Below are 13,007 nucleotides of genomic sequence, written 5' to 3' on the forward strand. Positions count from 1 at the left end.
ACAGCCATGTTTTGCAGTGTGTACTCAAGCTTATTTGGCTGGAAAATGAAGTTGTTGCCTCCTGGACGTATAAGGTCTTTAACTTCATTTTATTAACCCGACACTTCATGGATACTGATACTCTCCTTAAGAGAAGTAAAGAGTGGCTATTTGCTTGAGTTTATGAAATGAATCTGTGAACCACAAACAACACCAAGTTTCTACAACCGTCAGTTAAAACAGTTTTAATTACGCCACCACATTTGAAAGGAGTGCCACATACATTAATATCACTTGAGAGTAATTAATGACTATTTGCAACAGCTTTCTCCCAAACAGCTTAATTGTGTAACATGCTGGTTATGCTTCCGTCCCTCCCAGTATATCCAGAGCCAAGGTTTTTTTACATTTGTGCTTTTTTGACAAGTTATGACAATGTTTATAAAAAAACATACAAAAGACTTAAGTTATGCTAAACCCTGTTACCAAACCATTCTCCCTCTCATTAGAAAGGTTGTCCATTTTCTTACGTCTTTTCTCCTTCTCAGCTTTAGCTGTGCAAGGATTTTCCAGATTTGGGATTCTCTGCTGTACTAAAAAGTAGGTACTATCATTACTCATGATACAGGTTAAGTCTACACAGTATTCCCCACCAGCCAGTACTGTACAGAAAAAAGAAAAAAAAACAAAGAAAAAAAAAAAAGACACATTCGTCACAGGATTCTCTTGTTCAGCAAGAATCATAAATACAGTTGATTGTATACACCACGACTGAGCTTGTAACACAGTTCTGAAGTCTGCAGATGTTTACACTCTGGAAATTATAAAATGCAGGCCTGGAAGGGACCTTCAGAAGTCACCTGGCCTTTCCAAAACAGGATCACATGCAATACACAGAATTACCAAATTAAAAAAGGTGTTACAAAACAGAAACCTATACAACATATAATACAAGATATATTGGGCATTGAAAAAGCTTAGTTCTGAATGACTTTAGCTTTACAGTATGCTGGTTAATGCTTTATAAGTTCTATTTCGTACATGTGCATGAACACATATACCCACACACTTACCCTCTCCCAAGTACTGGGTTCACAATAGTAAGAAGTCCCCAGCTGCTTGTGACAGAGCAATGTGCAGCGTTTGCTTTCCACCCTACTGTACCCTGCTCAGAAATCTGTCTCTGCTAGAGCTACTTCCCCCATAGGTGGAAGAGAAGCTCCACAAATGAGCATCTTCCTTCCTCCCCATCTGAAGAAAGCTCTGACAAAGATTATAGACCATAATTAAATCTGCTGTAAGCTGCTGCAGGCCCACGACCGACAGAGACACGGCTCTGCCTCACTGGAATACTTATTTGGAATCGCTGGCTCCAGAAACACAAGCTAGAAGCCAGCCAGATTACTCCCCGAGACGGGTGTCTGTATGAAGTTTGCATACGTAAATTGCTCACAGAACTGCTTTTCTATTTTTACCTGTTATCCCTAGTGAGTCTCAAAGCATCCCCAAGTTTACTAAACTCTGGAGTACCTACAGTGTACTTCAGAAACTTTTGGAGGTTTTCAACCCCTTATGCTAAGATTTCCATCCAAAGCACAGCTGATAATTAAAACACTGCAGTTTTAAAAAGGTAGACATAAAGAACAGTGCATGTTTCTACTCAAACGTTAGTTTCTGAATGAGCATCCCTCAAATACCATGTAAAAATGTATGTAGTTTAACATTTGAAGGTTTATTGGTTCTCTCTGTGACAATGTATATTAAATTATCTGTGGCTCCATCACAAGTCCTGCAGTGGCCACAAAAACACCAGTAAGTGTTACATTAGCCACTGTTATACACACCAGCTCCATGCTTTAGAGGAGGTCTCTGTCCAACAGCACCAATCGGTGGAAAATAAATTTTAATTTTATTTTCCCCTTAATTCAAATAGCTAATAGTCAACAATAGTCCAGTAACAGGAATGAGAAGAGATTCTTAGGCAGCAGGTGACTGCGATAGTCTCAGGGAAGTTCCTTCCTTGGGACTGACTTTGGTGGAAGAAAAAGTATTCTTTGGAAGGTTGGTTTTTTCTAGTTCCATTTAAGGCAATTTTGTCAGAGGTGAAAGCAAAATAACTTGCAGGTCCCTCTAATGGGTTGTTTAAAATCTCTCCTCTTCCTTTCTACACTTGAAACACTACATCTTTATTCATAAGCAAATGTTTGAATAAAATAAGGATGACTCAATTAGTTGGGAGGGGAAGGAGCAAGTAAACCACCCAAACAGAATCGACACAAGAATAGGTAAATAATACTTTAGGTAAAAGCTGTTTGCTTAAAGATGCCAATGTTTTTATCAATTTATAGCCAGGGCTAGTAAGAAATACTCTGGAGAAATAAGGTGGGTTTTTTCAGTCTCCTATAATCACACCAAATTTACATCAGAGGTGCTCCTCTGTTGTTTTGACAGTTGATTGTACTTGGATTTAATCTTTCAATTTAAGTATGGTGCTCTCTCTGGGGAGGAGTAGTAATAGGTAGGCTTGATGTTTCCCAGGACTTCATCTTCCCAGTTGGGGAGGCAGCAGAAGAAGAAAGCACAACCTATTACAACAACAGTGCTGGCCCAACCAAAGCCATAGGCCCAGCTGAACATGTTATCTCCTGTCAGAGGAATTTCTTCTGTGAATTTCACTGGGTAGATGACCAAGCCTATGATCTGGAATGCAGCTAGAGAGAGAAAGAAAGAAAAGCAGGAGTAAATGACAATGAATGATATTACACTTCCCACTAAAAAAAGGTACCTGGAGCTAACTGCATATCCTTTTAAGATACGTAAGGATTAGCTTCAGTCCTACAATCAAGTCTGCATTCTTGCAGAGGTACGTGACTCTTGGCCAAGGCAGATCCCCACGCCTATCTGGCTGCAGCAGCTACAGCTGACATCGCCAGGTTGCTTAAGGCACTCACCTGCATGCCGCGACCAGACCTGTCCTGCAGCCAGGCACCGTGATCCCCGCAGAGCCAGTTACCTCCCGCTTGTAGCCCCATCGCTCCTCCTCCCCTTGGGAGGGTGGGAAGCACCCGGGGCTCTCAGCTTAGCAAGTCTCAGCAAGTGACAGGGTCAAAGACAGTGGCAGGGTCAAAGGTGTTGGCTGCCCCTGTACACTGCTTTTGGGAAAGTGCTAACTGACACAGGCCACTGGAGCTTCCCTAACCATTATCCTCTCAGAGTAGAACTCAACCTTCCCTTGTTCCCCATGCAAATGAGTCATAAACCAGACAAAGACAGCTTATTTCATAAGAGAGGCTCCATCTAGCATGTTTTTCTGCTGATGCCCATTTTACATCTAAAATAAGCTTGTCCTTGTTCCCAGCCTTACCAACAACAAAGAGCAAGCCTCCAATTCCTCGCACAAAGTTGAAGCGGAGTATCTCAATCGAGAACGCAATGACTGCAAGGGCGAAACAGATGACCAGGATCACAAAGCCAACGAGGTACGTGGCAGCTGCTGCTCTCCCCCATCCTTGAAGAGAAAACAGAAAGATGTTACACACAGCAGTACACTGAACTGTAGGTCACTGCAGGTCTTTGGTTTCCTTTAATCATGTTTTGTTGAAATCCTTTACTGTAAGAAGCATGCTCTATGTCAAAGCAATACTGGATGCCTCCAAAGCACACAGCTGCAGAGCAGAGAGGCACCATCGTTGGTGGAGCAGCACCGAACCCCCTGCCCGCTAACTTGTCCTGCTGAAAAGAGGGATACAGCGCAGCATGGTAATGGAGATAACACCTCCAAACTCTGTATCTGCAAGAGACCCACAGACGTCTGAGCAGATAGGGCACACAACCACTGAGAAGGTACTTTATCGTTACCGTTCCTGTTTGACATGCAAGTTTACAAAACCACTTCCATGCATGGGGAAGCATGAGAGCAGACAAGAGGGCACCACCACAGAAGATAACTGCTGGGAAATAATAGTGCTGTCAGCATATAGCTCCTTTCCTGTTTGTTATGACAAGAATAATGCATGTGGACCAAAATTAGCATGGCCAAAAAGAAATAGATTTGGAATAGCTGAAGTGAGAGATGACAAAGAGAAAGCTCTTAAAGATAAATATCTATTCACAGCTGAAAAAATTTAGGAAGAGCTAAAATGCAGCAGGTGGAGGAGAAACAGCAGAATGAGGTGAAGTGGAAGAGTCCTCTTTGAATCATTACTTTGACATTTGATGGGACGGGGTAGGGCAGATTCTTAGGATCAAGCAACTGCAGGCTGGAGAGCCTCAGGCACAAAGCAAGTGGCCTTATCCCAGCAGAGCAGCACCAGCACCCAGAACTCACCCACCACAGGCCAGGGTCGGGGCAACACAGGTAAGAAAACCTCCCAGAAAAAAAGCCAGCAATTCCTCTTTTGCAGTAACATGGGCTTGTGAAAAGGCCCTCATTACAGCCAGACCCTGTCCTCTTTAGAAACCAAGCAGGAGTTCAGGTGAGCCCAAGGCAAACACCAACAAGCAAAGGTGTTCCTGCCCTGGAGGCAGGATACCTGCCCTCATGGGCTAAACCATACCAGCTAGTGCTTTGTTTTCCAGTCAGCTCTCATCACAGCTCACTTTCCACGTCTGCGTAATGTGGGTTTCTACTTTCACACATTCAGATAGAGGTAGGGCCAGATCCCGAGCCTCCTCCAACATAGGAATAAAAAGAGTGGCGAGATCTAGGTCAGAACATTTTCAAAAAAAAAATAAAAAAAAAAATCTCTTTCGTCAGAGCTGTCTGTTCCAACACAGCTGAAGTGACTCTGGAGACACCCTGCTTTCACCATAGCCTCCGTTCTTTCTGTGCAAAAACTAAGTGGAAAAAGATGGTGAGACAGAAATCCTTTTCCTAAAGAGTTAAAATCCTCCACCTTAACTCATACTCTACTAGTTGCATAAATGGGGAAAAACTAGTAATTTGAGACAGAGAATGCAGTAAGACTATCTCAGACACCTCTACTATGTACATCAATTTACTCTCTGTAAGCAAAGCATTGTTTTACAGCTATTTTCCTTAGATCAGTCTGAACTGGTTTCTTTCCCCCCTATTCCAATAGCAAAAGTGAAATACAGCAGCCATCCATCAACCAGATCTCGGCCCCAAACCCCCAACCACCACTGCTGCCACCTGAAGACAGTCATGCTGGCATAGAAAGGCTAAGGAAAAGGGTTTTCTTTCCCCTCGCCCTTCTTGGAGCTACTCAAGACAGCAAAAACTTTTCAAACTAGTTCTCCTTCAGGCAGCCGTGCGTGTTTCATACCCCTTCACTGAGTGCTGCAGGGTGAGGAGGGAGGGAGGACACCTGATGAGCGTCTGGAGATTAAAGCTGCATCAGTGGTCCAATAAAACCTTTTCATACAAAATATTCTCTGACTCACCTAATGCAGGTACTGCACATTATCTCCACAATAGGATTTATTTAGGGATAACTAATATAAAGGGATATTTAACCATTACACACAGCCAGCCCAGGAAAAATGATGCAGGCTAAGTGACCTAGGAATGCTATTTATCCATATTTGCCCTATTAAGAAAAAAAAGCACAACAACAAGAAGGAACACTTAGTTATCAAAGTACATTCCCTTTCAGATGCATTACATATGCTAGCACAGTGTAGGAAGCCAAGTCTGGCATCTGTCTGATAAAATTTAGGTTGCAAACTCAAATACACCTGCAGGTTAGACACCTTGAGGTTTGGTGCAACACAAACATGATTGGAGGAGATACGAGCCAGAAAGCCCCCAGTGCTCTCTCTGCTATTTCCATATCCTCTGTGCTTACTTTACAAGTGTAACAAGCTTTTGGATACAGGTCAGCCCCGCTCACAGCGATTTATTTTCTCATCTCTGGTGATATGAAAGTGACAACAGATGTAGCTGTAGGAGATGTCTTGTCAGGAAGATTAATATCAACCCCAGCTTTGTTTCAGATCTTCAGAAACAGGGCAGTAGTAGACACCGCCATTATGAAATTAAGTGGGGTTTGTGTTCATGTGTGACAGAGCTCGGTGCTGGATTATCTTCTCCAGCAGCAGTTATCAGTGGGTTGATGCTGATAAGACTGAATCATAGGTGCTGGCTGGCGCTGGATGGCTCTACTCTGGGCTGGACTAGACAGCAGCCATCGAATGGCCAGCCTGCCACATGAGAACCAGTGGGAGTCACGGGAAGAGCAGCAAAAAGCTCCGGACTGGTATATACACACAATGTAAGCGAAATCTCAAAAAATTAACTGGAAGTCTTTTAATAAGTGACTGATGGAAGAGGCTGGGGTGGGAGGCTGCACCCTTACCGAGGACAGGGTGCAGCCCTGGCACGCTCCTTTCCCACACAAACTGTTGCTACCCCCACCAACGGGAAGAGCTTTCAGCAGAGGGGCTGCTGCAGGGCTCTGACTGAAATTGGTGTTTCTCCATGCGGGATCCCCCTCACCCCCATCGCTATCAAGTCAGGCTTTCCCAGCTCCTTCTCCTCCCAGAGACTCCTGAGAGCTGACTGAGCTCCTGCAGGCACCCAGCTCTCCTGTCTCCGTCTGCGAGATCCTCCGCCTACAGCTCCGGCTGCCGGGAGGGGAGAGGTGCAGGTTTACGCTCTCACTGTTTGCTGCCTTAAGAGCTGGAGAGACCTACTCGTGCTTAGAGAAAGACAGATCATCCCCAGTTTCTAGCTGGTTTGTGCTCAGAAGTACCTTGTAATCATGAGACGTTTAGCCAGAATTTAAGTTTTCCATAAAAATAGAAAATTCTCAGGTCCCTTCATTTGGTAGAGAGAGTATTTCTTACTCAAAATAGGCATAAATACGATGTCTGTTTATTAAATCAAACAATAACGCCACAGTAATTTGGGGCTGCATAAATAGGAGAGCAGAAGAATAGAAGAGCAGAACAGTAGGAGGTATTAACGTTCCCCAGGTCAGCTTTGCCTCAAAGCAGAGTTGAGTTCTTTGCATCTAATCAGCAGAAAAGTATTTATCAATTAGGTGGTGTTGAAAGAATATTAAAAAAACTGTTCAGGGGCTGAAGGTCTATAATTATTAGGAAGGATTAAGAGTTTTATTATATATGTTGATTAATGATGACTGTGGAAAGTAACTAGGCTGCAAATGTTATCATGCAAATAACTAGGAGGGGTTGGAATTATTTAATGATGAGTATCAGTAATATGATGAAATTAAAAAAAAAGAAGCAACAGAGCCTTAGTGTTAGCTGTATTTCCTAATTTTATTTGGCTGTGCCTCAGCCTTAACAGGGAAGAGATGGAAGCTCTACAGCATGGGACAGTTAAATATAGATTTCCCTTTAGAAATTAATAAAAGGACTGGGAAAATAGTCTAGCAGGAAGATGAACTGCTACAGGATCTGAAGTAACAAGCCTTTCTCATCTTTGTTCACTTCTTTACAAAAGCAGAAGCTAGTTTGTTAGCTTGTGAATAACTGGAATCTTAGGGTAGAAGTTTTTACCATGATATGCATAGATGAAACACATTTTTACACTGTAGCAATAATATTTTTACACTGTAGTGATAATATTTTTCTGTATAGAAATCACAGTAGCTATTCCTGTTTGGCCTTGAGAGCTCATAACATAGAATGCCCAAAAAATATGCTTTTGTTGAAAAAAGAAAAGGAGTAGCAGACTGTGAGCAAGAGAGCACTGTCAGTAATATGTTCTTGCTCACGTAACATGCAAAATTCCATGGCAGCACAACTGGTGAAGGAAAGCTATGTGCATACCCACCATGAGCACAGGACAGCCCAGAATCAAAGGTTTGCCAGGAGAGCTGATTGGGAATTAATACTGGGAATCACAGCTCTGTTTTGGTTTTAGGAGTGCAGGAAACGTGATTGCTATACTACCAAACTATTAAATAAAAGCCCACTAGTACAAACTTGGCTTCAGACACTTGGCTTTGCTGGGAGCTCAGGAGAGGCACAATCCTATACACTTCCAACTTCTAACGCCTGCGGGTTGCTAGCAGTGGGAGTGTGCCTGCCTGCGGGCCAGCAAAGCCCACTGGCAGGGACGCCAGCCTCACCTGCTCGCTGGGATCTTTTACTGGGAAGTTTCAGTAAATGTCTCCAGAGTGTTGAGCAATGGAAGCACACCTCTTCCATTAGCATTTTCCGAATGCCTGCACTTGACTGACACTAAGTCAGTTTGTCTTGAATACATCCTGGCATTGTAAATCAGACAGAAGCATGCCTGAAAAGAGGCGTACTGAAAAGATAAGTGTACCTGTAACATTCCTCCTTTATTTACCTGGCCCATCAGTGAAGTCGACACATGCTCTCAGCTTCACCAATAATGTGTGGTGTCAAAGTCCTTGCCTCTAGGGACACAGGTACAGTGGCACAGCCACGGTGAAACATGATTCACAAAGACTGGGCTCCTACTTCTGGGTTCCACCTTTTTTTTTTTTGGGGGCACTTACTAAGGATCCGGATGAATGCTTCCCTTTGTCTACGCCGGCTGTTGTGTACTTAATGAATACCAACTGGCTGTTAGAAATATAAGAAAGGGTTAACCTCCATGGGATCACCTTTACCACACACATACACACCCATCTTTTACAGTGATAATTCAAAGCAAAGTCACTAGGAGCAGCCATTCAGAACCGGGAGGACACAGCCACCCACAAATATTGGTCCCAAACTTATAGCCTCACCACTGTAAAGACAACCACCTTCTCCAAGTAACCACACTGCAAACAATCCTTGTCAAATCTGATGGCTTACTGATATGTTTTAAACACACCGTCAACAGTTTAATCCTGCAATGGTCCGGACTAAGTCATCTTGAGTCATATTATAGTGCAGTACAGCAGCTCTGCGTTGCAACATTTTGATAATACGCAGATGCTGCCAGCCAGGTACTTCCTAGACGCAAACCAGTAGAGAGCTCTAAAGAAAATCCTTCCCCACCTCCCTACCAAATGACAACCTACTCTTCTTTTTCCCATTCCACTCCTTCCCTCTCATGTGGCATTTGCAAATGTGCCTTAAGAAGCAATGCAGTTTAGGAGACATTCCTATTTGCAAATCTTTGTTTGTCTGTTCCTGCCCCTTTCCTCCCCCCATTTAAAACAAGTGACTCGCCTGCTTTTTCTCTTCCTTTTCTCGGTACGCATGCCACAGCTCAATTAAGAAACTGTCTAATGGAGCTTTCTGTTAATGGGGATCCACTCTGAAGTTTTCGCTTCATCAGGAGAGGCACAGGATGGTTAGTGCATAGTAGTTATTGTATGCAAAACACAAGTTATGCACCTCAATTAATTAACTTTTATTTTCCTGCAGCAGTGCTGTAAATGCCTGCGAGGCATTTTTTCCTTTGTAAATGCCCTCACCTATTTTGAGCCTAATTACATTAGCATAGAAAAAAGGAAACAAAATAAATCAAACCTGAACTCATATGTTACATCCTGCCTCTAGATGTAAATAGTATTTGAGTAGACAGTGGCATTGATGTCATGAAAATTAGAGAAGAGGCAAAGTCAAGTTAGTGTAAATAAGCCAAGGATTTAAATAAATTTTGGGTCAAATAAGCTGAGGCTTAAATAAGTGAAGTCAAGGATACTATGCCTCTTTGACAGCTTATTAACTAGAAAAAACAGCAGAAAGTTGCTTTTGTCCCACAATGCTCCAAGCTGACGCAAAGCACACACCCATCACTACTCAGGGGCGTGAGAAGCAGTGTCACTACAGGAGAAAGCGAATTTCAGCAGCTCTACTGTATTAGCACTTCTTCCCTGTGCAATGCAAACTTCAGCAGCTCTGCACTAGCTTTTCTTCTCTGTCTAATGGGGGAGGCAGATATTGTTGTCACACTAGCCAGGTTTCTTCCACCTACAGTAAGACCTGCAGTCATCACTGGGCTGAGAAATGAAGCCACTGCTCTTGCAATATATTCAAGATTTAGCTTACACATGAGTGTTGCAATGGAAAGTTTCTGGAAGTCAGTCCACTGTGCTCGGGCTGCGAGGGATCTGCGCGGGGCAGCAGTCCCGGCTGAAACACGCCCTTCCAGCTTCCCAGTCCCCAAAGTACCCGCGTCCAGGATCTTAAGGCGGGTCTGCTTATTTGTCCAGAAGTGTTTTGTTTGAGGGAAAAGCAGATGTAATCAGACCTACGTGTTCTAGCAAAAACCAAAAAGTCCCCCAAAACCCCAGAAACTGGGAGTGTGCGGTAAGAATATTATGCTGACGATGCCAGATATAAAAGCAGCTCAGCAAGTTAAAACAAAGGCACAATTATCCACTGATTTAGGCTCTAGTGCAATAGAGAGGTATATTCAGGAAACAGCATTTTTTCTGTCTGCAAACTCACATCAGGCCATTTAAAGCTGCAGGTCAGGAGACATCTGAATATCCAAGTGCCCTTGGCCAGGCAGAGTTAAATTAAGCTACTCTCTCCTTCCAGAGGGCAGGGGGAAGGCAGTTTTGCTGTCATCCAGGTGTGGCTCTGCACAGGACACCCTGTGTGAAGGTTTCCACGCTCACCGTCTGACCAGTGAGGCCACCGGCATGGGGAGGGGGAGCTGGCCAGTGCCAGGCAAGGCTGCCGGGACCACAGCCTGCAGATCACTGAGAGAAAGCAAACTGGAGGGCCGAAGGGATTTGTGGCCAGTTGGCTCTCATACTTTGGTTGTAAAATAACTTTCTGAAAAAAAAAACCCAAAACACCACCACTCTGGCTTCTCAGTGTTGTACCGATAGAAAAGATTGCTCTGAAGCCGTCCGGACCTGTACTTCCTTGCTGGTTTAAGCCCTGAAACAGCATTATTACTGGTTCTGCAAGGGAAACCCCATCCCAGAAAGCAGCTGCTCCGCAACAGAGATGGGGAGACGGTTGGTGGCATCGGCACCCTCCGCGCCCACCGCCTTCCAGGCACTGCCCGCGGGTGCAGCTGGTGGCAGGGGCCAGGGTCCCTCGGAGGGGAGGGAGGGCAGGAGGGTCCCACGGAGGGGAGGGAGGGCAGGAGGGTCCCCGCTTACCGTAGTCCATGAGGGATTCGCAGTTCCAGTTGAGGTCCTGCTGGCCCCGCCTGCAGCTCTCCCACAGCGACGCTTGCTGCACGTAGGGCTCGGACTCCGACTCCAGCCAGCCCCGGCCCGCCAGGGCGATGATGCCCATGATGATGGCCAGGCCCAGCAGCAGGGGCAGGAGCCACCTGCACCTCCAGCAGGCGAGGCCGCACACCACCATCCTGCCCGGCCGGCGGGGCACGCAGCGAGCCCGAGCGTCGCGGGTGGGGTCTGGCGGGGACGCTCCGCCGGGACGGAAGACTGCGTGCGTGTCGGTCCGAGCGGGATTTTAAGGCGCCGGGGGAGGAGGGAGTCCCACCCACATTCCTCTGACTAAGCCTGGCGGCGGCCGCAACCGGTGGGGCCGGCGGAGAGGAGGGAGAGGAGGGAGAGGAGAGGAGGAAGCGCGGGGCTGGGCGGGCCGGGCCCCGCTCCGCTCCGCTCCTGGCTCTGCCCCGGCGCCCTGCCGGCCCCGCGAACCCCGTCCCTTCGCTCGTCCTCCCCGGCCTCAGCCTGGCGCTTAACCCCCTGCTGGCTGCCGCCCTCCCGCGCCCGGACCTGCTTCCCCGTCGTGGCCCCGCCACCGCGAAACGTAACCACGGCAAAAGCTTCGGGTTCTGGCTAGGTGTCGCAAGCCCTGCCCGCCTCCCGGGTGTGGAAGCTCATCTTCCTCCTCTCTGTTCACTAGGGAGACAGGCCAGCGTTACCCAACATCGATAATACTCATGATGTTAGCCACTTCAGGTACCAAAAGCTTGTCATAAGTTGCTTGGCCGTTGAAATGGTCAACTTCTTGCCCAGTTTTTGGACAATTTTAATGCAAATGAGAAGAAGAAAGAAAGGTATTTGAGCATGGGAATGTGACATTATCAACAAGGAAGCCGTCACTTGTCTGACATCAGGCTCAGCATTAAACAAATGTACGTTTCCTAGTGGCCATCCAACAAGTGCTTGATGGCAACTGTGCTCTGGCTTTCAACCAGGCTGTGCTGGACACAGTCCAGGAGTGGTACTCAGGACCCATACGCCCTGATCTTTCCCCATCCCATGTCTGGAAATGCACCCCCAAGATGACCAAAAGGAAGGCTTCCCCATCACATGAACACCCAAAATTTTGGTCATGGGAGAAACACTTCTCCACAATAAGATCTACACACATCCCATCACGTCATCCCAGCACCATTGCAAACTCTCATCATATGAGCAGACACGTGCCTATCACAGGACGAGGGCTGCATGCGTTTTGGGCACATAACTCACACATTTGGTCGAGTCTTGGAGCAGCTTCAAGGCCTCAGCAAAGAGGTCAGTAGGAGGACGAATCTTTGAGGTCTGAAGGGCTGAAAAAGAATAGCGGGTAGGGGGGATTACACGGGTTTCATGGAGGATGGGGACATATGAGTTCTTATTGGACTGCATCAAATGGGATTCTGTCACAGCTGTATCAAACATGCTGACACTGTGCCCAATGTCAATTCCTCAAAAGATAATCATGGGAGGTGTCCTCTGAGGAGGGATGGTGAATGTCATTTGACTACCAGTTGCTGAAAAGTGCCAGGGAATGGATTGTGAAGCTAAAACCAGAACAATAAGATGGTATCACCATAGGCAAGTTGCAAATATCTCAGGCAGGTTACTTCAAACCATGTAGAGTTTCACCAGCCCTCTCAACATCCTCCTCAAACTTCCCACCAGAAAAATCTAGAAAGATGCTATATGTATCTAGAAAGTATGTACCTGTATGTACTTGTTAATACAATGTGAGTGAAAAATAGGACTATGAGAAGTATTAATTCTAATAATAATAATTAAAATATACAATTTCTGTTGAAAAGTAGCTTTAAAATATTATTTGCATATTTGCTGCACAGCATGTGGCTTTTCAAAGAGTGCAAATGAAAAGCTATGGCTAGGCATTATTGTAACATTTCATAAAAAGTGAAAAAAGGGTAGTTTTAAGTTGATGTTTTTAAGAATTTCCAT

At 45.5% G+C, this 13,007-nt stretch overlaps 1 protein-coding gene across 1 annotated transcript; it reads right to left on the reverse strand.

Annotated features, from left to right (window-relative positions):
- Positions 1-209: 209 nt before the first annotated feature.
- Positions 210-11,351, reverse strand: LOC142408387 (p53 apoptosis effector related to PMP-22-like). The gene is made up of 3 exons (XM_075498820.1): positions 10,995-11,351; positions 3,344-3,487; positions 210-2,690 (listed from the first exon to the last, which is right to left on the reverse strand). Exons 1-3 carry the CDS (start codon positions 11,203-11,205, stop codon positions 2,455-2,457), a joined length of 591 nt encoding a protein of 196 aa, XP_075354935.1. The 5' UTR covers positions 11,206-11,351; the 3' UTR covers positions 210-2,454.
- Between the last annotated feature and the right edge of the window lie 1,656 nt (positions 11,352-13,007).

Source organism: Mycteria americana, chromosome 3, assembly GCF_035582795.1.
Source record: "Mycteria americana isolate JAX WOST 10 ecotype Jacksonville Zoo and Gardens chromosome 3, USCA_MyAme_1.0, whole genome shotgun sequence".
Lineage (NCBI taxonomy): Eukaryota > Metazoa > Chordata > Aves > Ciconiiformes > Ciconiidae > Mycteria > Mycteria americana.

What these genes read in the sequence shown, in the direction of transcription:
- LOC142408387 (XM_075498820.1), bottom strand. Translation starts at nt 11,205, where the DNA reads ATGGTGGTGTGCGGCCTCGCCTGCTGGAGGTGCAGGTGGCTCCTGCCC. An exon ending in CGAATCCCTCATGGACTACG is followed by an intron (nt 3,488 to 10,994) that starts GTAAGCGGGGAC and finishes TTTCTCTTCAAG; the next exon opens with GATGGGGGAGAGCAGCAGCT. An exon ending in AGGCTTGCTCTTTGTTGTTG is followed by an intron (nt 2,691 to 3,343) that starts GTAAGGCTGGGA and finishes TTCTCTCTCTAG; the next exon opens with CTGCATTCCAGATCATAGGC.